The 22,922-nt window shown below is 46.9% G+C and overlaps 1 protein-coding gene across 2 annotated transcripts in view; it reads left to right on the forward strand.

The window, feature by feature from the left end:
- Positions 1–22,922, forward strand: part of LOC114766663 (A disintegrin and metalloproteinase with thrombospondin motifs 20) — a 66,557-nt gene that overhangs the window by 11,678 nt on the left and 31,957 nt on the right. For both annotated transcript variants that reach the window (XM_028957692.1, XM_028957693.1), the window contains exons 4-15: positions 3,184–3,443; positions 4,095–4,178; positions 4,444–4,568; positions 4,643–4,683; positions 4,890–4,995; positions 8,017–8,163; positions 11,285–11,426; positions 12,354–12,458; positions 19,134–19,279; positions 19,495–19,676; positions 20,809–20,945; positions 21,241–21,358. In XM_028957692.1, the coding sequence (XP_028813525.1) occupies positions 3,184–3,443; positions 4,095–4,178; positions 4,444–4,568; positions 4,643–4,683; positions 4,890–4,995; positions 8,017–8,163; positions 11,285–11,426; positions 12,354–12,458; positions 19,134–19,279; positions 19,495–19,676; positions 20,809–20,945; positions 21,241–21,358 (1,593 nt within the window). The remainder of the gene's footprint in view (positions 1–3,183; positions 3,444–4,094; positions 4,179–4,443; positions 4,569–4,642; positions 4,684–4,889; positions 4,996–8,016; positions 8,164–11,284; positions 11,427–12,353; positions 12,459–19,133; positions 19,280–19,494; positions 19,677–20,808; positions 20,946–21,240; positions 21,359–22,922) is intronic.

Below are 22,922 nucleotides of genomic sequence, written 5' to 3' on the forward strand. Positions count from 1 at the left end.
GAAGGAACTGTTCTGATGGTGGTTAGAAGTTCATTTCACCAATCCGGAAACAACACAGATTAGAACAGCCTAGACAGGGATTGCATTGTGGGCGGAGTCAGCAGTGCCAGCCAACATTCCATGGAGGAACCCAGTGGACAGTGGAGTGTAAGCATTAATGTAAGAAAAAAAAAGGCTGCTGCAGTTCAACCCTTCAGCTTCAACACGGAACAGATTGTATACATGAAGACATTTTTCACAAGTTCTGTATTCTTTTTTTGCTTTAATATAGCATTTTTTTTGCTTTTATATATATATATGTACATTTTCAGACATAATCATTTCACAAATATTGCATATATGATGGGTTAACTTTTTTATTTAAACTTAGAAAAAAAGGCATTTCCCATTGTACTTATTTTTTTTTTATTCACTTAGATGCATTTACTTACACATTCATCCCCATATATGCTCTGTCTTCTCTTCATAGCCAATGACTAAATTCATTTTTTTATAATTTCTCTTGATTCCAGTAGCCTTGCCTGAGTCAGTGGCGATGCTAAAGTTGCCTTCTGGGTAAAATTTATTTCACACGAGTTTCACTTTTATGAGTGTGATGCCAGAACATTTAAACTTTTCCTTACTAAGAGGTTGGTGAGGTCATAGAGAACAAGCAGAAGACATTTCAAGTGCGATGAGAGGGTCTAGTTCAGACGACTGTCGGCCCTGATCATTGTGCCGCTATAATATGCACATGTGATTTGTTGCTGTCAGTGTGATGCACAGCAGAGCACACGGTGACACAATGAAACGTGTCTCCTGCATTTAACCCATCACCATTAGTTAGCAGTGGGCAGCCATGAAAGGTGCTGGGGACCTGTGTGTGGGACGGTGCCTTGATCAAGGGGACCTCAGTGGCACCTTGGCAGTTTAGAATTTGAACTTACAACCCTTCGGTTAACTTACCAGCTCAGAGCTTCTCAATTTAGTTATAGAATTCTGACCGACACACCAGAGAAGGTGGCGCTCTTTCGTGCTGTTTTTTTAAACACCAGATCCTCCTGGATTCTTTGGATGTTGCACACTGTGGTGCACCGGTGCCCGCTGCTGAGTGGGGCAGTTTCGCCTGGCGACAGGGGCCATAGTGCGGGCCTTTGTTCCGAGGCTCCACGCTCCGTCTCCTGCAAAGGCCTCTCGCTGCATCCTGTCCCTTACGTTCCCGTCACCCGCTTTTCAGCGGCGGCCTTCCCCAAATGGGGCGAACACAGGTAGTAATTAAGATAATGAGCCTCCAGACTAAAAGCAGGAATTACTTGTGTTTACTTAGCCTGTGTTCTGTGGTGAGCTGTGGGGCCGGGTTTCACACTCGCAGAAATCCCACATTTGTTATGTTCCCTTCAACTGAGCCTCGCAGTTTATTAGCTCATAACCAGGGGTGGTTATTGTTGCATTTCGCGTGATTCATTATGTGCGTGCACTTTTCTCAAAATGATGTACTGCTAATATTGCACAAGAGGTTTTAAGCAAAACCAGTTGGCCCCTCTCAGCAGAAACAAATTTAATTTAATTCTGTCGCTGAGATGATATCTGACTTTTTGGTTTTCATTAAATGTTAAATGTCATTCAGATTGTAAAACCTTACTTACGTTCAACAAAAAAAAAATCTGGAGCATCTTATTGATTTATATTTTACATTTACATTTACGGCATTTGGCAGACTATTAGCTATTCAGGATGAAACGTTACTCAAATACAGACAGTCCTGGGCTCACCTCCCCGCCCACAGGCAGCAATTGGACAGTTGTGCGGATGGCCACCTGGAAGCAGATGCCGTGGTCTTCAGGGTGGTATATAGGGTGGTAGGGTGGAGTAACAGCTCACCTATGAACTGGAAGTCCCAGGTTCAAATCCCCCTCACTACCATGGTGTCCCTCGGCAAGACACTAAAACCTAATTTGCTCCAGGGGGACTGTCCCTGTAACTACTGTGTGCTGATAATTTCTCATCATTTGTGGTTAAAACCCAGTGCTGCAGCATGACATTGTCTGAACTCTCAGAACCTTTTCGCCTGGTTGACTGCCTAGTTTGGATTGCCCATTTAGTACATCTATTGACCTAAAGAACCTTCCTCTTTCGCCCAGCCATGGTAAAGACATCCAATCCTCTGTATCCGTGTGCTTCCCCCGCCACCAAATGCTGCTCTTCGCCCTGGCACAAACGCCGCTCCCTCTTCTGCAAAGTGGGTGAGACGCCAAACACCCTCCCACGACATTAATTGCCCTGCTGCCATGTGACCGGGCCCACGTGCCCTCCACCTCTCCCCTTGACACTATTTGGATAATTTTAAGACGAATCTTAGGTCCAGAGGCAAAATCGGTGATTACCCTCTTTTTTTTAGGTGACAGACCCATTGCATCTCACCATGTTCCGCTGCCTGTACGACTGCAGGGCGTTATTGAGGCTATCGCTCGCTTGCATCAGAAGCTGGTCTTATTCCTCTTACTGTCTCATTCCTTTGCTGCTCCTCCAACTCCTTTTACTGCCTGTCATGGCCAAAGAATCCCGTTTTGTGTTCTGCGCTCCATGTGTGGCTGATCTCTCCTGGCCGCTGACGTGCACGGAGTGTTGGAAAAGCTGGCAGTGGCATCGCGGGCACAGGCCCAGTTTAGCACAAATTCCAAGAACCTATCTTTACAGTGCAGCTGAAAGGGAGGCACTTAAAGCCATGTGTTTTATACTAGATTTTAGAAGCATTGGTGGATTATTTGTTTTTGTTTATGAATAATATCCAACTAGGTGACAACTTGGCATAGCAAATCTCTCACTTTTTTGGGTGTGCCCTTTGGGCCCTATTTTGGGGATCTAATGCATAATGTTAAGAGGAAAGCCCCTGCACATTTTGCTTGGTGAGAAGATTAGCAACGTGCATTAAAAAAAATAAATCACAAAATGAGATGGTAACTGTCTCTTGGAGTGAAAACATGGTGCAGGCAAAATAGGGTCCGAAAGGTGTTCAGGTGTATGTGTTTTAAATCTGTACCAATTTGTTCTTCTTTGCTACCGTGACTCACTTTTCTTTATGCTAGAATACATTAGTGAGGATAATGAAATTGTTCATGTTCTCATGGTACTGCACTGTAGACTGCAGATAATGGGGTGAAGAATGGGGCGTTACGAGAGGAATTTTGTCATTTTTTTTAACAGACAACCACCTCAGCAAACACGTGTCCCTCCAAAGCAACGGGAGTATTGAAGAGGAAGTTCATTCCGTGCGGGAAACGGTGGCCCTTCTCCATCCGAATCCGTCCTCGCACTCCAACGGCAGCCGAGCTGCCACTCTCTCGCGGCGGAAGAGGTTCCTGTCCTATCCCCGCTTCGTGGAGCTGATGGTGACCGCAGACGCCAAAATGGTCCGGCACCACGGGACGAACTTAGAGCACTACATTCTAACAATCTTGTCAGTAGTAAGTAAAGCATCGCTTTTCACCTCTTCTCCAAAACCGTGTTCCTGCACCTTGTTTACCTATTCACCATTCAAGATGTAGGGTTTTACCTTTTCACACCATTTCTCATTCATTTGTCAGTGCACTTAGATATTGAGAAGTGTAAGTTCTTGTGAAGTTAGAGTAGGCATGCAGTTAAGCCACAATCTCAAGAGACCCTGGCTAGAGTGGCACACAATGTTTAAAACAGTTACTAGTTGCATTTGCTGTGTGTAATCAGTCCAGTCAGTCCAATTTCTGTTTGTAGTAAGTAAACAGCTGAAATGCAGCTCGGTAAAATCACGGTTCAGATGCACGAGTTCTTGCAAAAGGAGCTCCTCATCAGGAACCTGAAAGTCCCGTTCTGCCAACCAGACTATTCAGCTATGTGGCACGAAGCCATTAGTCTGAGAGAGGGTGCACTGGAGCAGCAGTCTGATGGAGGAGTGTTTTACGGCGGGGACGGGTCGTGGTGGGCTGTTTTTTTACCGTCCAGAGTCTACAGGGTTTTAGTGAATGCATGGTGTGTGTACACGGAGGTTAGTCTCCGTTGCTGTTAAATGACAGTACCCGTACGAAAGTGTGGTGGAGTGTTAGTTCGCCCTTCTTGTCTCTGTGTTCTTCTCTTTGCAGGTGGCAGCCATTTACCGTGATCCCAGCGTAGGAAACCTCATCAACATATTAGTAGTGAAGTTAATTATTGTTCACAATGAGCAGGTAAGAAAAAACAAATGTTCCAGCTCATATGCACAGCGAAAGTCCCGGTCACCGGGCTAGATAGATAAAGAGACGGTGGGTTCAAGTTAGCTCCCAAGTTTTATTCTAGCTGAACAGTTAGCAAGCTGCTAACTTTATCACGGCAAGCTAGCAAATCCAAACTAGCCCCCTGACAGTGGTCAGACTGTCTGGACCGTAGGGACGTGTTTAAAATCAATTCTCCAGGGAGGGGCTACACACACTTTTATCTGTTTTTAAATTACAGGAGGGGCCGTCCATTAATTTCAATGCTGCTACTACCCTGCACAACTTTTGCGTCTGGCAGCAGGGCCATAATGTCCCTGATGACAACCACCCATCCCATCATGACACAGCACTCCTTATTACCAGGTTGTGCCATTATGAAAAAGCATGTCGGTCAGTTATCGCAGTTTGTGTGTGTCTAATACTGTGTTTTTACCCAGGGAGGACATCTGCCGGGCTAAAGACAAGTGTGACACGCTGGGTAAAGTCACTCTTCCTGTCTTCTTCATTACCAGGCTGCAGGCAATGATAATCACTCAGTCGTGCTTAGGTCACTTGGGAGTTCATGAGAACCTGTCCACCTCTTCACTGGCAGTCAGCTTAATCAGAGTCGAGGGCAGTGATCTCCGTTACTGGATGGGATTAATGTTCTTCTGAACCAGCAGCTGTGTGTTGGTGACCTTGCAGGGCTGGCCGAGCTGGGGACCATGTGTGACCCGTACCGGAGCTGCTCCATCAGCGAGGAGAACGGCCTGAGCGCCTCCTTCACCATCGCGCACGAGCTGGGCCATGTGTAAGTGCGCCACGGCCCCCTTTGGCCTCCCGTGGCCCCGCCGAGCGGGACCTGAACATGCAACAAAAGGCCCTCTTATCCAGTAGGCACATGCAGGTGCAAACCATAATAAAGGCAAAGAGGGTTTTAATAACATGCCGGGATTAATGCTTGCACTGTATGGCTCAAACTCATTTAACCCAACAGGAGTGTGGGCTGCATGGAGTTTATTCTTACAACATCTCGAATGCAGTAGAATGAAAGCGAATGGAATTACCACGACGTGCTCTGGTAAGGACATGCTTGTCCTTCTGAGACTGTCCCTGAATATTCCCCGACGCAGAAACATTTCTCCAGAAGAAAAAGGTGGACCAATGAGACAGGTTTTTATCTTTTCTCAGGTGTGACAGTCAAATAGGACAAATAGAGAACAAGAAATCGGCAGATATTTGGTTAAAACGCACGCTCTGTGCAGAGCTGGATGTTAAGTTAGCCACAAGTCATAATCTTGGCAGAAGTAAAGCAGCTGCGCTTGGGCTTGATAGCATCTTTAATATGCGCCGAGAAGAGTCACGGCTAAGTGCTGACAGCATCACGGTGTAACCTTTCCTTTAGTTCTGCCGTTGCAGCTAAATCACCCACAAGCGCTGACATTTCGCTCACGCTCAGCTTGGCTGTCAGGAGTAGCGTGGGGCGGGGTGGGGGGGGCGCGTGCAGAGTCCCATCATGCTACGGTATATAATTACAGCATAACAACACTGTCCTCCATTTATGGCTGTTTCCACAACATGCTAGAGTCACCGGGTGTGTGAACGTACAGGCGGCCTCCTTCGTGAATGGCTGCTTTGTGGGCTCTTAACATACGGCCCAGTCTTTCACGAGCCCCCGTGTATGCCAAACAGTAACTCCAGCAATCCAAACACGACGTGAGCGCGTTCTCTCTCCCTCTCTCTCTTGTTCGGGCCCAGCATGGCGGTGGCAGCTTTACATTTGTGTCCAGTTGTCCCCTGCCATAAATGGGAGCAGTGTTGGCCGCGGAGGAAGAATGGCGGCTATTCTCGGACCCTCCCCTCAGGGCCCTAACACACGTGGCTAGGACCCCTTGCCCACCAGGGTGCAATGTATGCATGTTTAGGGGCATAACGGATTTACCGGAATTGCGTAGACGTCAGTCGGGGCATGTTTATTTCACTCTCTGATGAGATCATTTTATCGATGCCACTGGTGTGATCCGCTTGATCCCTCGGACCGTCCAAACCCAATCTGACACGTTGATTAGAGTCATTAGGGAATTTAATGTTCCCCTCGACGCACATGGCCCACGAAGACTTGCAAACAGATGAAGTCATGTAGAGGTGAAAGATGGTTTTGATTTGCAGGGGTGATAAATCGGAGCTTTGGGCCTGGTAAATCCGCAGCGATGTTTACATCCATCATGGTCTCCCGTGCGTCTGTCCAAGTGCTGTCTGAAGCACATCATCTGGTTCCTCTGTGTGGTGGCTCCACGTTGATGGCCTGGAACTTTTTTTTTTTTTTTTGCTGACAAAGCATTATTTATGGTTCGCTCTTGATGGGGCGAGTGGGAGGAGTGCCAGGGCATGACACCAGGACATCTCCCGGTAATATGAACATTTGAAAAAAGGATACTTGCTAAAAAATTATTTATGGCCATTACACGCTATAGAAAAGCATTTTCCCCCCTCTGTTAAAGTATCTCAGATGTTGTGGCATATGCTAGTCATTGAGCTCCTGCAGTAGGTTGATACCTTCATATGCGGTCATGAAATCCTGGTATTGAAGTACTCTAAATTTCTTCAGCCAATGCACATTTTCATCCTACGTGTAGTCAATCGCATTAATCTTAAGAGTTGATTAATGGCAGATAGATAATGTTTATGGAAAAATCTTTACGTTATTCCGTGAATTGTTCGACTGTGATCCAACAGAATAAAATTTTCACAAAGTAACAAGCCAATTTATCTGGAAAAACATAAATGGCTACAGACACCCAGATGCAGAAAAACAAGATCTGCAGTGAGTAGCAGAACGAGATCCAAGGCAGCCACACATGCAGCATATCTGTGTGTATGTATACAGTATCTGTGTTGGACCTAGAAGCAAGCATGGCCCTCAAGCCACCCTGGGACCAACATAATTCTCTCCACTTTTGAAACAAGGCTTCATTCTACCGGTACATGAGTATGTTTGCTTGTTGTATGTTTCGTTAGGCTGTCTCCACCCTAAAGTGAGCATGACCGCATCTCCGTTAACTGATTGGCTCAGTGCACCGTGTTCTGTTTTTTTAACTAACACAGTGCAGTCTGTTAAAAAGCACGTATCGACACAATATCCACTCTGACATGTCCTGTGAAGGCCCTTCTCCAGCCCACCTGCGTTGTAAACCCTTGTTGGTCCACACAGTTAGGTTCACTTTGCCTCTGTGTATGTGTGAAAGCTGCATTTGTCAGTAAATGTTATACAGCCAGTTACCTAGATTTGTAGACAGGGTAGCCAGACTGTCAAGAAGAACTGGTAATAATTTATTCCCCACGTTACACCCAAAAAAAATGACTGCAGCCATGACAGGGTGTTTTGTGAAAAACAACGTAACGTTGGTCAGACCCTTGCGCTTGGAGTGTGTCGAGGTCCATATGGGTGAGTTTGGGAATATATTTACGGCAGCTGCCTTTAAAAGCTTTTGCTATCCTGCCAGTTGACTCTTCGCTGCCAAGGCCCGCTGCCCCGAAATAACATTGAGCCCGTGTGGCCTGTCACCGAGGAATGGAGAAGCCTCTTAGATTTAAAAAGGCTTTGCGCACTACTTTCCACCTACTTCATTGAGAGCTACGGAACCATTGACACTCGAGAGAGTGAGGTCACACTTACTGGAAGTGGGGTTTTGTGTACAGGTGACTGCCGTCTGGCATGGCCCACCATAAATCACCTGATGTTCTGGTGAGCAGCGGTAGTTCACCCTAATACCTGTGCATTTTTCTCTTTGCAGCCTCAACCCTAATACCTGTGCTTTTTTTCTCTTTGCAGCTTCAACATGCCTCACGATGACTTCCCCAAGTGTCGGGAGGCGGGGATAAAGCACCAGTACCACGTCATGGCCCCCATACTGAACTACGACACCAGCCCGTGGACCTGGTCCAAGTGCAGCCGAAAGTACATCACGGAGTTTCTGGAGTAGGTACCGCCTGGCTTCATTCAGCACTGTGGGCCTAACAGGGGCTTTTGGAGCTACACACCACGCGTACCGTGTTTTTCACACTCAGAGATCAAAGGCAGCTAGATATGATGTAAATGTATGGATAATCTATGTTAAGACCTTGGAAGCAAGTACGGTCTTCAAACAACTCTGGGCCTATAATCAGTCCTGTAATCATATTGAAACTTGACCAAGCCTCAAATAGAAAGAAAACTGGTCATTCTGATACTGTCTGCTTGGGCAAAACACTTTACTTACACTTACACATCAACCAAGTTGATCTAGCATGAACTATGAGACCAGTAATAAAGTTTTTTTTTCATATTAATTTCATGGCACAATCCTGTCACATTTTGTGCGTGTAAATGGGAAAGCCGTTCACAGACTCATTGTTTATTATATTCTGACTCCAGGAAGGGCACGAATGATTTCTTTTTTGCTTTTATGGTGCACAGCATTTCACCTTGACCTGGCCATTGATGACTCCATGTCACAATCCATACTATTGAGCAGTAAGAATTCTCAAACTTGGTCAACGTTCATTCTTTGTAGTTTACTTGATTGATGTCCTCGGCGGAGGTCTGCACTCTCTGGGTCCTCCTGGAAGACTTTGTAAACTGTGTTTACTACATCCGTACCTGTTTACTGAAACCCCATTTGCTAGTGCCCAGACGGCAGATGCACAATGGCTCCATTTTAGCCGCAGACGCAACCGCGTTGCACAGCAGGCGTCATTGTCAGCCTCCACATTCCTGTTCTCCAGAGACAAAACATTCAGCGCTACACATGTAACTTAAGCTGTTTGAAGTGTTTGGCCAAATGCACGCTTTTTGTAGGTATATGGGCTTAAATTGAGCTTGCTACCTTTCTCACTCCGCTTCTCTCTCGCTCTCTGGAGGTCAGAAGAGCCCTGGCGGGCCTAGTAATTCAGCGTAAAGAGCCTGGGCTTGTTATTGTGACCGGTTTTAAATGGTGTTTCCTGTTTGAAAAGAGGAGGGGGGGGGGGGTCTCTCCCACTTATGACCCGAGCGATTGATCTTCCTCCTGCTCCTCGGCTGTCTCCACTCTCAGCCCGGAGTGACTCTGGAGATGCTGGACAAACAGTCATTTTGTCGCTGGCGTTCTTTCCCCTGTGGAAACGGTAACTGAGGGCAACGGCTCATTCAGAGTCACCCCTCCCGCCCCTTCCAGAGTGGAGCGCTGACCACCGGCCCTCTCTCTGAAGGGCTTCCCTTTAAGATGGGAAATGTCAGTTATAATTAGATTTTTTTTTTCTGGACATGACCCTTTGATCTTTCCCCCCTCCCGCTTTTGTCGATTGTGAGGCTTCACAAAAGGCCGCCTTGTTGATGAGTTGCATCTTGGGTAGCGCTCGCTTCCAAACGCCTCGTCCTGGCTTCATGGTTGCCCAGTAGTGAGGCAAACTTTTCCACCAGCAGTGGAGAAAAGAAAAAAAAGTAAAAATCATTTAAAATGTTAAACAGTTTAATTTCCATATGGGCCATCAGAACGAGGATAATGGCGGAATATTGAAGGACTGATTTCTCTAATAATGATGGTATGGTGGGAACAGCAGTGGCATTGATGATCCAAGTGCATCAGTGTGTTGCCAGGCCATTCAATCTCAAGTCCCCCTCTTGTATCCAAATAAAAAGAGCCTCACACATGCAAACTATCCTTACCTTTGTCATTCAATTAGTTTTGCAACATAATGCAATTACCTACAGTATGTCCCTTTCTGGGCATTTTCTTGGCAAAGTTGAGCCAAAGTTGAAAGATAACATTCATACCCTTGAGTGTTGCCACTCGCTAATTGATGTATGCTCTTGTATTGAAACCACATAATCATTTCTGGCCAAGTCTGTAATTTTCCACTGTAATACCTTCTCTGCAGCTGGAGCATGCACCGAGATTTACCCTAACCGCACAAGCGTCCAGAGCAATTAAGCTCTTTCACGGCACCGCAGCTTTCCATTTGTGCATTATTTTTTTCTCTTGGAAGCACCTTTGGTCTGAATTTGAAATGTACCATGAATGTATTCTGAGATTAATCACACTATAGCAGGTTAGGACCAGCACCCGGTGATAAGTGCAAGTCATTTTCAAATAAACCTAAAGAATTTTACCAATTGCTGCCAGGTGCGGGTCATGTTCCCCGTGCCAGAGTTGGACTTCTCTGTTATTCTTACAGGAGAGGCAGTTATCTGCATTTTAATGTCCCAGCCAATTCTGCCTTTTAATACATGGTCCGAAGTTTCACGAACTTGATGAGCTGATGAATGCATGGGTGCATCACATTGCTTCTCTTCCGCTTTCTCTGCACGCGAGCCGTTACATTTTACTGTTTGTTTGTTGCTGTGCTTGCATGGGAGACAAAAGGTTTTGCGTTGTGCCGTAAACAAGTCTAAGCTGGCGTCACTAGTGGGCTCACAAAATCAGATAAAACAAGGGGTTCGTCAAAAAGGGCCAGCAAAGCAGTGTATTGCACAGTTACAAATCACCACTGTGTGACTGGTTTCTTCGTTTTCTGTGGCAGAATCAACTGTGCGGTGGTGGCAAATTTATGAAGGTGAAGGTTGGTCCAAATTACATTCCATTCATGTTGAACCCAAGAAGATGTGACTGGGGTGTAGTAGACAGGCGCTCTGCCATTAAAGAAGATGATTTATTTTTGAGCTTGACCTTCGTCTGACATTTAGTCCTCTGAGTGGAGCTTGAAGCATCGCTGAGCAACTGACCTGACTTCGTTAATCATCAGACTACACCCACAACTAAAGTTCCACACTGGATATAATGTGCACCCGGGCAGTGGTGGCCAAGCGGGTAAGGAAGTCCCGAATGAATCCCGAACTGCCAAGGTGCCACTGAGCAAAGGGCCATCCCTACACACTGCTCCCCACTGCTCACCAAGGGTGATGCAGAGGACACTTTTTGTTGTGTCACCATGTGCTGTGCTTCACAATGAAAATCACTTCACTTTTATAATGAAGCTTTTGCTCTCTAGAAAGAGAACATTGACATTTTAGTTTAAATACTCATTATATTCTCAACTATAATGCTGATTTGCCACTTATTTGATTTTTCTTTCTACTTCTGAAGCACGGGATATGGCGAGTGTCTGTTGGACGAGCCCACGGGAAGAGCTTATGACCTTCCTACTCAGTTTCCGGGGCACCTTTATGATGCGAACCAGCAGTGTGAGCTCATGTTTGGACCGGGGTCCCGGGTCTGTCCTTTCATGGTAAGTTGTTCATACAAGCATGTTTATCACAAGCCATAACAGAGGGTCTGTGGCAATATACTTTTGTTTATGGAAACAACTGGATTCAGTCATTGAGTCGGTCATAAAACCTTGAATGCAATAATTAACATTTCTCAGCTGCCTTAAAAATAGCACATAAATCGATGCAGGACATGAACTAATAAAAAAACGAATTCTTAGCGAAGAATCCCCCTGTGGTGTAGAGCAAAGATGTAGTAATAATTCTGACTCAATAATCATTATGTGTATATAAAAAACAGATTTATTACATTTAAAGATAGAAAGAAGAAAGTTGTTGAGTGTGTAAAGATGACTCCAATTTCTAAGGTGTAAATGCCAGTAAGAACAATTTATTGGGAAATTTTAAGTGTTAATTAAATTTGTCCAATTCAGATTAATCAGCATTGACACTAATTATTAATTGTCAGATTTGTATGCATGGTAATTCCAGAATTAAAATGGCACATGTGGTTCTAAGATGTTTCCCAAATGCTCTGGCTTGTAATGATGTCATAGAAAATCCCGCTTTTAGTTAATGACCCCACTCTGACTGACAGGTCCTTTGGCCTCCATTGTCTTGGCTTATTGATGCCCACCCAAGTGAGACCATTCAGATTGTGAACTATCGGCTTCTTCTGGGAGCTCATTTATGCCTTTAACCTCGTCCCGGTTTTTCTTTTGTCAGTCTGTTGACCAGGCAATGGGCTACTCTCAGCAGCGCACTAATCTGAAGCATTGAAATGACCAAATATAACGGCTTTTAGAAGCCCAAACGTTGGGTAGTTATGGTCAGGAAATCACTGAATCATCTGAAAATATACATATAAAAAAAATATTGGTTTCCATTTTAAATGTGGTTTTGCCTGATTGAATACATGCTACAGATTTTGTTGAATTGCTCTACAGAAACCCTGCAAACGGCTCTGGTGCACAAGCGCTGAAGGGGACCATAAAGGATGCCGAACGCAACACATGCCCCTAGCTGACGGGACTGAATGTGGCCACGGAATGGTAGGACGGCACAGACAATGATGATAGTGTGCTATTCATGTTGTGGTTTCGATAACCCTGTTCAGTACAGGAAACCAACCCTTCTGACATCGCCTTACCCTAACGTATTCAGCGGGCAGAGAAGCTATTTGCTTAAAAGAAGGCAGTTCAGCAATGAAACCAAATAAAGGACAACAAGTCGTTGCATCTGAATGGCCCGTCCGGTAACATTAGTACCGCAGTGGCGCTCTAAAGCCAGTCCGTTCGGTTCTTCAGTTCACCTTTGGGATGCTATGCTAATTAGCGTAGTGTAGTGTATTGCACTGTGAGAGGCAAGGGGGGGTTCGATTGAGGGTGGAGGTGAGGGATCGGTCTCTTTGAAAGGGGACGCCGCCGCTCACAGTCGAGTCACCTTGTTTTGAACCCGCGACCCCCAAACCTCTTAAAACGGAGTGCGAGTGGGTCACTGGTCAGCGAGTAATGGAGTCCAAAGCTGAGAGCCGAATTCTCACACTGCCCCCAATCTTTCTGTGGACTTAACCCTTTCTTCATAAGAGGCAATCGAGGGAACTTCAAAAACACACAGTGGGCGCTAATGTAAGACCAATGCTGGCCAAAGCGGGCTGACCTGGGATTACCACACTTGACTGGAGAAAGACATTAACTGGTCGAGATTGCACCTTAATCCAACCACAACAACCGCAAGGTCACCCTGGTGGGGTTTGTGCAGACCTCATTATCTTATTAACCATGAAACCGGGTTTTATTGTGGGAATGTCGGTTTGGGCCTCTGGCACAGAAGGAGCACAGAAGCATGAATTGGGATTTTGTTTTGTTTTTTGTATTTGTTTCTTGGACGTTCTTTAGGTTGGGCAGTTTAGTCGTTTTGTACATGGCTCACTTCTTTTGAGCCTTCGACGTGAGTAGATGCAGAAGATGGCGTGCTCTGCCTCTGCGTCCCAACACAAAGGATTTTGTTTTCTTCCCGACCCGTGTGCCTGTGTTTTTGGGTTTGGTGTCATCTCCACTTGGCTTTCTTTGAAGTGCCGCGAGTTGAAAGAGAGGGGGGCACACAGCCGCCGCTCACCTGCCAGCGGAGGGCTCTTTTATGTGGGGAAGGCTTCCACGAGAGGGCCACTTTAATATGGAGATGCCTGCAGAACCCCCCCCCCCCCCACCACCACCCCCAAAATAATTCAGTTTTTTCCCAAGACTGTCGTTCTGATTGACATTGAGGCCACTTTCATCCTACTATTTGTCACCCTTCCCATTTAAAAATGTGTTGTCTTAATTGCAGCGATTATTACCTGATTTTCCCATAGGTGATGGCCCTGTCCCTTTGAGGTTGACATGTGAGTGGAATGTGAGCGAGGGCGGTGTGGGGCTTTGGTCTCTGGCATTAGCAGAGGCTGATTAGCATCCTTTTGGTTGTGGGACTGCAGCAGGTATTGTTTTAGGGACTGTAGAGGCTCTTGCAAGCCTATCATTAGCCCCCCGGAGACTGCTGTGTAATTTCAGTCATTAAATGAAAACATCATCTCTTGTAAATATTTCCCCCAACGTGTTCCAAGAAAGCCCCGGAGAAGATCTGTCAACTTTTCTCCTTCTGTTTGATCTTGTTTTAAGCAGATCTGAGGAGTGCATGTATAAATTAGACGAGCTTTATTAAAAAAAAAACAAAAAAAAAAAAACAATGTGGAGCCATGCCAGGAGGCGCGATTATTGTCATTTTGCTATAAATGTGATTTTTTTTTTTTTTTAAATATGAACTTGATTGCAACTTTTGTCTCATCCTTGTTCTGATTCTCTTCCTCTACCTCCCCCCCTTGCTCCCCTCTCTCCCTTTGTTTGGGGCACTGGAGTGAGTAATGCCGTGACATGACCCTAGCGGTCTGTCTGTCATCTGGCCCAGTGGGCCGTGCACTAACAAGGCCATCCCATCACTTGCTGCCTATAAATACCGCCACCACCCTCCATCACCTCCTCCTTCCTCTCCAAAAGCCGCGTCCTCAGAGCCCGCTCAACCCGGGCCCGGCCGTCCTCAAAACCTTCCGTGCCGCCCCAGCGGCCAGCGGCCCCTTTCAAGACCGCACCTCATTGGCCTGAATGGGTCCTTGCTGCGGGACATGGGTCCTTCTATTTTATAGGCTGGTTTTTTTTGCTTGTTGTGAGCCCGACAGGGGAGCTAATTCAGTGGTTCCCAAACGTTTTTTTTCCAGAGTACCACTTTTGTAAGGGGGTTACAACGTTGTAATTCAGACAAAACTTCTTGGGAAACACACAACAGAAATAAGATCAGAAATGCCTTTAACTTTACTAATATTAGGAGTAAATCTTCGATAGAAATCTTTGTCTCACTGCATGGATTTCATATCACTGATTGTTTGCTTAAAACTGGAAAATCCTTTTATCTGGCAGTGCACTGGTGATGCTGCCAGAGTGTGAACTGAACTGTAAAAGCTTTCAACAAGAACGATGCTCTTTACTGCATAACTTAAAATTGCCACCAAAGAGTTTTCTTTTTTTTTTTTTTATTGTCCTGTGACTTCTTGCTGTAAAAATACAAAGGAGAGCGTTGGCCAGGAGCAAGCGCATGAAAGCCGGGCATTGTGGTGCGCCGGGGCCCCGGCGCAGCGGAACCTTCTTAATCAGCGCAACCTGCCCTCGTCTCAGACAATTAGAGAGAGATAGTGAGGCCTTGAACACTCTGGCGGATTAGAATTCCCTGGCCGCTGCCTTGCCCGCCTTGGCCCCGGTTCCTGGCAGCTCCTCCCGCCGGGCGTGCTGCGCGGTGCGCTGCGGCGCTGCCCCTCGCCGACTTGTGTCGGTGTCACCTCCTCGGCTAATCTCGCCCTGTCTCCAGCGGCCCGCCTAGTAACAGGCCTTTTTGGGTTTGATTTATCAAATGACTCCTTTGTCTTGCACCCTGTCTTGACAGCTTGCTCTGCATTTAATAACAGTTTATAACACAGGATGATTATTTTATCTCATGTGTGTCTTAGTGTAGCGGAGAGGATAACGCACAACCAGCTGACTGCGCCTGTTGCCCGGCCTGTTTGAGCACAGGGCAGTTATTAGGCTGAAATGACTGCTTTTAGGATATCAGCTGTTCCATTCACCTGCACTTTACTGTTGGTCTGTCATTTGCCGCCTCATTGCAAAAGAAAAGAGGAAATTTCTTTTTCTTTTTGTTACTATTTTCACACCCGAAGCTACCGCAGCACAGGCTCTGTATACGACTTCGTGCATTTTCCCAGCAAATGAAAAGCACATGCTGGCTGGCGCGGTCAGGTCCGTGTACGTGGCGCCGTAACGACAGGATGAAGGGAATATACAGCGAGAGGGAGATGGATCTAGTGCTCTGGCTGCAAGGGACGCCACACAATTGAGCGGTCACTGTCGTTGACACAGTGAACTTGGGCCCGGAGCTGTAGGCAAGATTCGGATGAAAGCTCCAAGCCTTTCCGGAAACGGCCGTGTTAAAATGAAAGGCTGGGGGCTCCAGTTTGTCCGACGGCCCTCTCATTCTTCTGAGGATGCATGACTGTACTGTACATGGAAAAGGGTGCCCTCACATTCGCAGAGCTAAGTCAGCTCACCTTACCTTGACAACCACTAAAACGGCTCATTTGTTTATTCATTAGTTCCTTCATTTATTTGGCTGTGTGTTAAATGTTGCTCATTAACCCACTGACTACTCATCATACTGATGACAAATACGAGCTAGACATACAACGTTTAATTAACACACTGTTGTGCATAATCTTTTGACACAGTATTAGCAAGTAAATTAATTGTATATCTATAACTGTGTGGTTGTTAAAATGAGATGCATACTTCAACTTACTAAAAGTGGTCCACTTACACACCTAGTCCCAAGACATTGTTCAGGTAGTGTGTTTAAATCTGTATACTTGTTTAATATACTTTTTTTTTTTTTTTACTAAAGTGTAGTTTAATTCTTCTCAGTGTGGGTGTTCTCCATATTGTGTATACTTGTGTGAACGGCTTAATTTAAAACACATTGTGGCTACAGCTGATCACATTCGTCTCACGAGGCCTTCAAATGTCTCATAGCGCTCTCAATTAAGGTTAAATCTTGGCTGCCTTATTAGAATAGAGATCCCACTGAGCCTTAAATGACTGTTAGAGCGGCCCAGGCATTTTCACACCAGTCTTTGCCGAGGCTTTATTTGTGTGCCTTTGAGAGGGTTAATTGGACTGGAGTGAAGCCCCACATGCTCGGAAACAAACACACCATACACTGCAGATGTGTGTGTGTGTGTGTGTGTGTGTGTGTGCCCCTTTTTTCTCTTTTCACTTTTTTTTTATCCACATCACCTTTTTAAGCTAAACAAAGAGGTTGTAAACATGAAATGCCAGCAGGGAGTAGAATGCCTTAAAGGCTTATAAAGGCTTTGGTCCTGCCTGACACCCGGTGCCTTGTATTTGACAGGTCCCCACGTCTTCAAGAGCTGAACACTGGTGGTCCTAGCGATAACCCACACTCCCACACTTACTAATAGGCAGGATAAACATGATATAAAGGGTGTGAGAAGATTAGTAATAAGTTCCAATTACAATAGCTTGTTTCAGGGCAATGTAATAATAATGGTGATACTGATGATGATGATAATATCTTAAGTAAGAACCGCATGAGGGATCCAACATCACTTTGTTGTTTTTTTCAAAGTCACTCGTAACTGATTCATTTATGTGGAACAAAAATTTGCTATTGTTACACATAAAAATATAGTCACAGAAAAACAAAAAGTATCTGCTGAGCCTAATAACAGCTTAAAGCAACACATCCGCACTTTGTGCTCAGAATGGCGTGAAATTGAAGGGTGGCACGACAACAACGGCTAGGAAACCCAAAAAAAAAAAGAAAAGGTGGCTGCGTTTTACGTTTGTTTAGTTAAAGCCTAGAGCGATTAGCACCTGCCTGTCACTGCAGACGCGCCCCGCAGTCCATCATTACCCCGACTGCAGCACCGCAGCACCTCCGCATGGGAGCTTTTCGCAGGTGTTCGCCCCAAGCCGGGTCTGTTCTCTCTCTCTCTCGCTCTCTCGATCTCTCTCTTTTTTTTTAAAGTTGCGCTCCACTGCGCCATCATAGAGCAGCCAACCACCACGCTCCCCAGGGAAAGGGCTTTGATGGATATCCCCTGGCTTATTAACGTCATTACGAAAATCCGCGTCCAGAGCTCACGCCACAGCACATGCTCTTGCGATCTTAATGAGCCCGTAACACCGCGAGTGGGTGTTTGGCACCGCGCTGCAACGGGAGAGCGTGAACCAGTTGAACCCCGAGGTCGGTGCCGCCGGTGGCCCGGCACATGGACGTGCATAATTCGAACGTTCGGGCCCACGGTACGTAAGCCGTGCTGCGATTACAGATAGCGCAGCGTGGCCGTTTGGCCTTTTTTGCACTTTGAACACGCTCCCTTACACACGGAGGGCGATCTGCCCTGCCAAGGCCTGTCGTTTCTCTCTTATTTCTCTCTCTTTCTCCTATTATCCTTTCCCACCCCCTCCCTGAAAGGCTCACACAAGGCCAATTGTTCTCTTAACCGATGTTCCCGGAGATAGCGCAGGCAGCTCCCGGATCATTCAAACGGCGGTGCGGCGGCCGCTACCTGTCTGCGGCGGGGCGAGCTTCTGTTACCTGTTATGATTACCCGCCCTCAGCCACCGTTTCCTGTGTCTGCGGAGCCAGGCCTGACAGCGGCGGTGACACGTTACCCGGACTGGGCATGTGCAGTCGCGGGCCTGTCGGCGGACGGGTCGTCTTGCCTATACCCCCCTCCCCCGGTTGCCGATTACCCGATCCCGGGAGGAAGGAGAGACTTCTGTGGGCTCTGTAATGAGGCTCGTTGCCGCTCTTATCTGCACTCTTGGGTTTCCTTATCGCCGCGCCGCCGCTCTCGTCCCCCTGCCCCCCGCCAATCTCCGCCTCTGTGTGCCAGGGTGATGGGGTATACCCTGACACAGACGCCAGTTTGTCCCGCATTCCTCCAATGAAAGGACCCCCGTGCCGCGGTGCTATCGTTGAGCCGGAGGGCCGAGAGATTCGGTTACAGAAAAGGAGGAAGAAACGTTTTTTTTGCCTGTTTCCGGCAGCGTGGGTCTCCATTCATCGCAAAAGAAGCGTCACGCTGCGCGTCACGCGGCCGTCCACCCACACACCCATACAGTTTGACAACCGGGGCCTACGTGAACGCAGGTCATGTGATCCCGCCGGCGCCCGAATGTAACGGCGGACCTGGCTAGGCTCAGCGAGGCCGGCGCGAAGACTCAGCGAGACTCGGCCACTCTGTGATGTAATGCAGGCTGACAGCGTGGACGTGCTCTGGTTCGTCTCACTGACACCGGCGGTCTCGCCCGCCACCCCGACCAGTGCATACCCCCCCCCTCCCGTGTAAGTGATAGCGGCTTAGACCCCCCCCCCCCCCCCCCCCCCCCCCCCCCCCAAGCCGGCTTGTCTTTGAGGATATAGTCTTACGCATAAACAGGGGATTAGGACGGACGGTGGAACAACTTTGTCGGCTCTGTTTGCGTTAGACCTGCCAAGCGGAGCTTGTTTATGTTGAGACGCACCGCGTAAGTACAGCCAAAGTATCTGTGTCAGGTCCCCGCCTCGGCCGTTAAAGATGAACCGCTTAAACTGACCCGTGGGTGTGTCTCTTGGTGCAGCACTGCAGGCATGGCATGTGTGTGAATCGGGAGCTGGACTTGAGGCCGGTGCATGGGGAGTGGGGCCCTTGGGGGCCGTACAGTGTCTGCTCCAGGACGTGCGGAGGAGGGACGCGCAGCACGTCGAGAGACTGCAACAAGCCTGAGTAAGTCGAGACACCCGCCGCTTTCTCTTGACTGTTGTTAGGCTGACAGACTCTCGTGTTCATCTTCACAATCTTGCTTTTGGCGACTCGCTCGACCACAAGTGTGGGTAAGCTGGATGTTTGCGGTTAGTTAGATTGAGGTTACCTCTGCACTGTCAGTGTCACTTTTCACAAAAAAACTAAAAAACCTATACTTGTTTTGGACTCTCTTACAGGCCCAGAAACGGTGGGAGGTTCTGCGTGGGCCGAAGAATGAAGTTTCGCTCCTGCAACACTGAGCCGTGTCCCCGGGGCCGGAAGGACTTCCGAGAGGAGCAGTGCTCTCATTTCGACGGCAGGCACTTCAACATCAACGGCCTTCCTCCTACTGTCCGCTGGGTGCCCAAGTACAGCGGCAGTAAGTCCAGCAGCACAATCACCCCACAAACGGCCACCGTCCAGTGCATGTCAGCCATTCAGATGACTGATACGCAGGCTTTGCTAGCCGTTGGCTAAATATACACGACACTACTAGCATTTTTTTTCCTTCGCTCATGTTCATGATCATCTCGTGAATGGGCTTAGGATGATAATAATAGTGTGCCAGGGCAGTCATGAAGGTAAAGAGAGGTGATTCATCAAACTTTTTCTTCTATCAAAAAGAAATTGCATGCATCATTTTATTTAATTTTTTTGAGAATAGAACAAGGCTTCTGAAACTGAAGAGATTTCACAGTGAACATCGTAGACCTTGTCAAAGCTCGCCTGGAGTAGCTACAGTAATTAAAGGGGCTTTCATTGTACAAAAGAAGAAGCTCTAAGCTCTACGGGTTTTGGTTTTTCTGTCTATACAAAAAGTATTTCTGATGTGATCAGCCCACTTTATCATCCTTAAGTGATGTAATGCAATTGTATTCACTGCCTGTATGTTTTGGAAACAAGAAACTCAAAGGGGAGGGGGGTCCAGTATCCCCATCCTGGAGACTTTTTGCCAGACGACTGGTCTCCCTCATACCACTCTGTTTATGTAAATGGTCCTCACTGAAATGCCCTTTGGCTCTTTTATTTTGAGAACGATGTGCTCATGACATGCTGACATTGGAGGGTCATGCCACAGGGGAACCTGCCAAGGACTCGGCCCGAAATGATGCCTGCAGCTTACACATAGCAGCGTTGCCACCTTGAGCAGGCCTGCTGACGAACAGACTCTGCCTCGTGGGGGTAACAGCTCACACAGCTGGACAAAATTGCCGTCTGGCACAGCAAATGGGAGATGGAGAAGAAACAACGGCGAGAAATCATAATAAACACGTTATACTAGCAAAGTGACGGGTTGGCGCGGCCAAGCAGCTATCGAAGAAAAGCGCAATTTTCTGAAAAGCGTCCGCTTTGTCATGCTTTGCAGGGCAGAACAGTCGATCCAGATAATTGGAAGGAAACCCCGGCATTTATTTTTTTTTTTGATTGATCCAGATGTCCTGGCCCTTTTCAGTTATGCTAGTTTTACCATGGCCTTATTTGTCTTCCCTTTTTTGTGGGTTTTTTTTTAGTTCTTATGAAGGATCGCTGTAAGCTGTTCTGCCGTGTTGCTGGGACAATGGCCTACTACCAGCTGAGGGACCGGGTTACTGACGGAACACCTTGTGGGCCAGACACTTACGACATCTGCGTCCAAGGCCTGTGCAGGGTACTGACTTTTATCGCTTTTCATGCATTATTTGGCTGGTTTAAAATTGAATTTGAATGTAAACGAATGCCAGTGCTAATTATGGAGATAATTGGGTGCTCCCCAATGCTCCCTGCATTGCTCCCCGGGCTCTGTCAGTCACTTACAATGACAAAAAAATAAACACTTTCACCTTTTGAGAATACAGGCACGTTGTCCTCATAAATTAGTGAAATGTTCACATTATATTGGCAGTTTGGAAATATCAACAATGACCAAAACATCTTCTCTCCAATGTTGTCATTTTGTCCCCCAGCAAGCAGGCTGTGACCACATCCTCAACTCCAAGGCCCGAAACGACAAATGTGGAGTATGCGGAGGGGACAACTCCTCCTGCAAAACCCTCGCCGGCACTTTCAACAATGCCCAGTATGGTACGTACTGACAGGGGTGTGGTTTTTTCTTGGGGGGGGCTATGCAGTTCCATTACTTGGACAAATATGTGTGTAGGAAGCCCATCACAGGATGACTGTTTAATGCTAATATGGAGATAGTTCAGTTTCAAATTTGCATATAATTTGTCAGACAGTCAAAAAAGTTTTTATTTTACTTTTGCTACAACTGAATTGCATATAATAAATATTGAGAGATCATATCTGCATCAAAGTAAATATTGGAAGAGTAAGCATTTAGCCAAAGCCATAAAGCATGACAAAGCCCTTGAACTGTCGCTCTCTCTCAGCCCACCGGGACTCTGTTTCAACACTCTGGGGTCTTTTTTTTCCCCCTCGCCGCCTAACTACAGACCAGTTGGGCTACCCCCCTGAGGTAAACCACAAAAAAAATCCCAGAGTGCTTGTCTCGACCCCGGACTCAATTTGAAGTTTTGAGTAGGGGTTTATATCCCCCTCCCCGAAGCTCTGTGTTTGTATTCCGTGGTCACCCTGTGGTCGATGGCCATTGTGCGTGTGTGTGTACTCACAGGTCCGGATTGTCGTTCCGGATCTTTCTGAAGTTTCCTTGTGGCTTTTGCGTGAGTGGTGACATCTGCAACAGTTTACATAGGAGCCTTGTTCGGTGTGTTCACAGGCTTCGGCTGTCCTCGCCGCTTAGGGAGTTGAGTGCTCGATGCGTGTGAGAATCAGTGGACGCGGTCACGTGTTGTTTTCCACTCGTCTCACCACCGTAGCTACTATGAGATGACTCTGAGTTTGAGCTCCTGTGAATGAATGTGCTGCACTTAAAAACGCATCCTTGACATGTGCGCAAATATGACCATCTTTGAATTGAACGATAGAGGGAGCTGCCAATTTCTGGTCCGACCTTGGACTTTACTGTCTGCCTACAAGCTCCAGATTTTTCATTCTTTTTTTTTGTTGCACCAGAATTAGATCGTAGAATAGACGTACAATGTCTTTGTGCCACATCCAGGTTTTTTCACCTATGGACATGGCTCAGCAGTAGCCAGTCATCGAATGGTGACCTGCATGGAGAACTAAGAGTTCTGCCTCCGAAAAGCATTTGTGGGTCTTTCATTTCACCTCGCAGACCATTGCCAGACGTGCCAATAAATCAGCTGGTAGAGTTTTGACATGAAACACATGCCCCAGACACACACAAACATGGTATATAGCACATACAGTACCAACAAGCAGGCAGATTAGTACTTTATTAACCTTAGATATTATAAGAAGCATATGGACTGTATGGGCTGTCTGTGGATTGGCTTCTTAAGCTGTCAAGTGTGATTAATCATCTGATACCTGTCCAGTTACTCCAGGCTTCGGAGCCTATTGTAATTCTGCATTATTTGTTGAGTGTGCCGAGATAGCGAGCTCAGCACTGCCGACATCTGCGCTCAAGATCTGGCCACAGAGTGATGGCATTTCACCTCATCTGATCTAAAAGTGGCCCAATGTGAACCAACAGGAGCAAATTCTGGACGCCAGAGGCAGATCCAAGTCAAGTGCTGCCCCCGAGTGGCCCTTCCCTTTCAGG

Source organism: Denticeps clupeoides, chromosome 17 (assembly GCF_900700375.1).
Source record: "Denticeps clupeoides chromosome 17, fDenClu1.1, whole genome shotgun sequence".
Classification (NCBI taxonomy): Eukaryota; Metazoa; Chordata; class Actinopteri; order Clupeiformes; family Denticipitidae; genus Denticeps; species Denticeps clupeoides.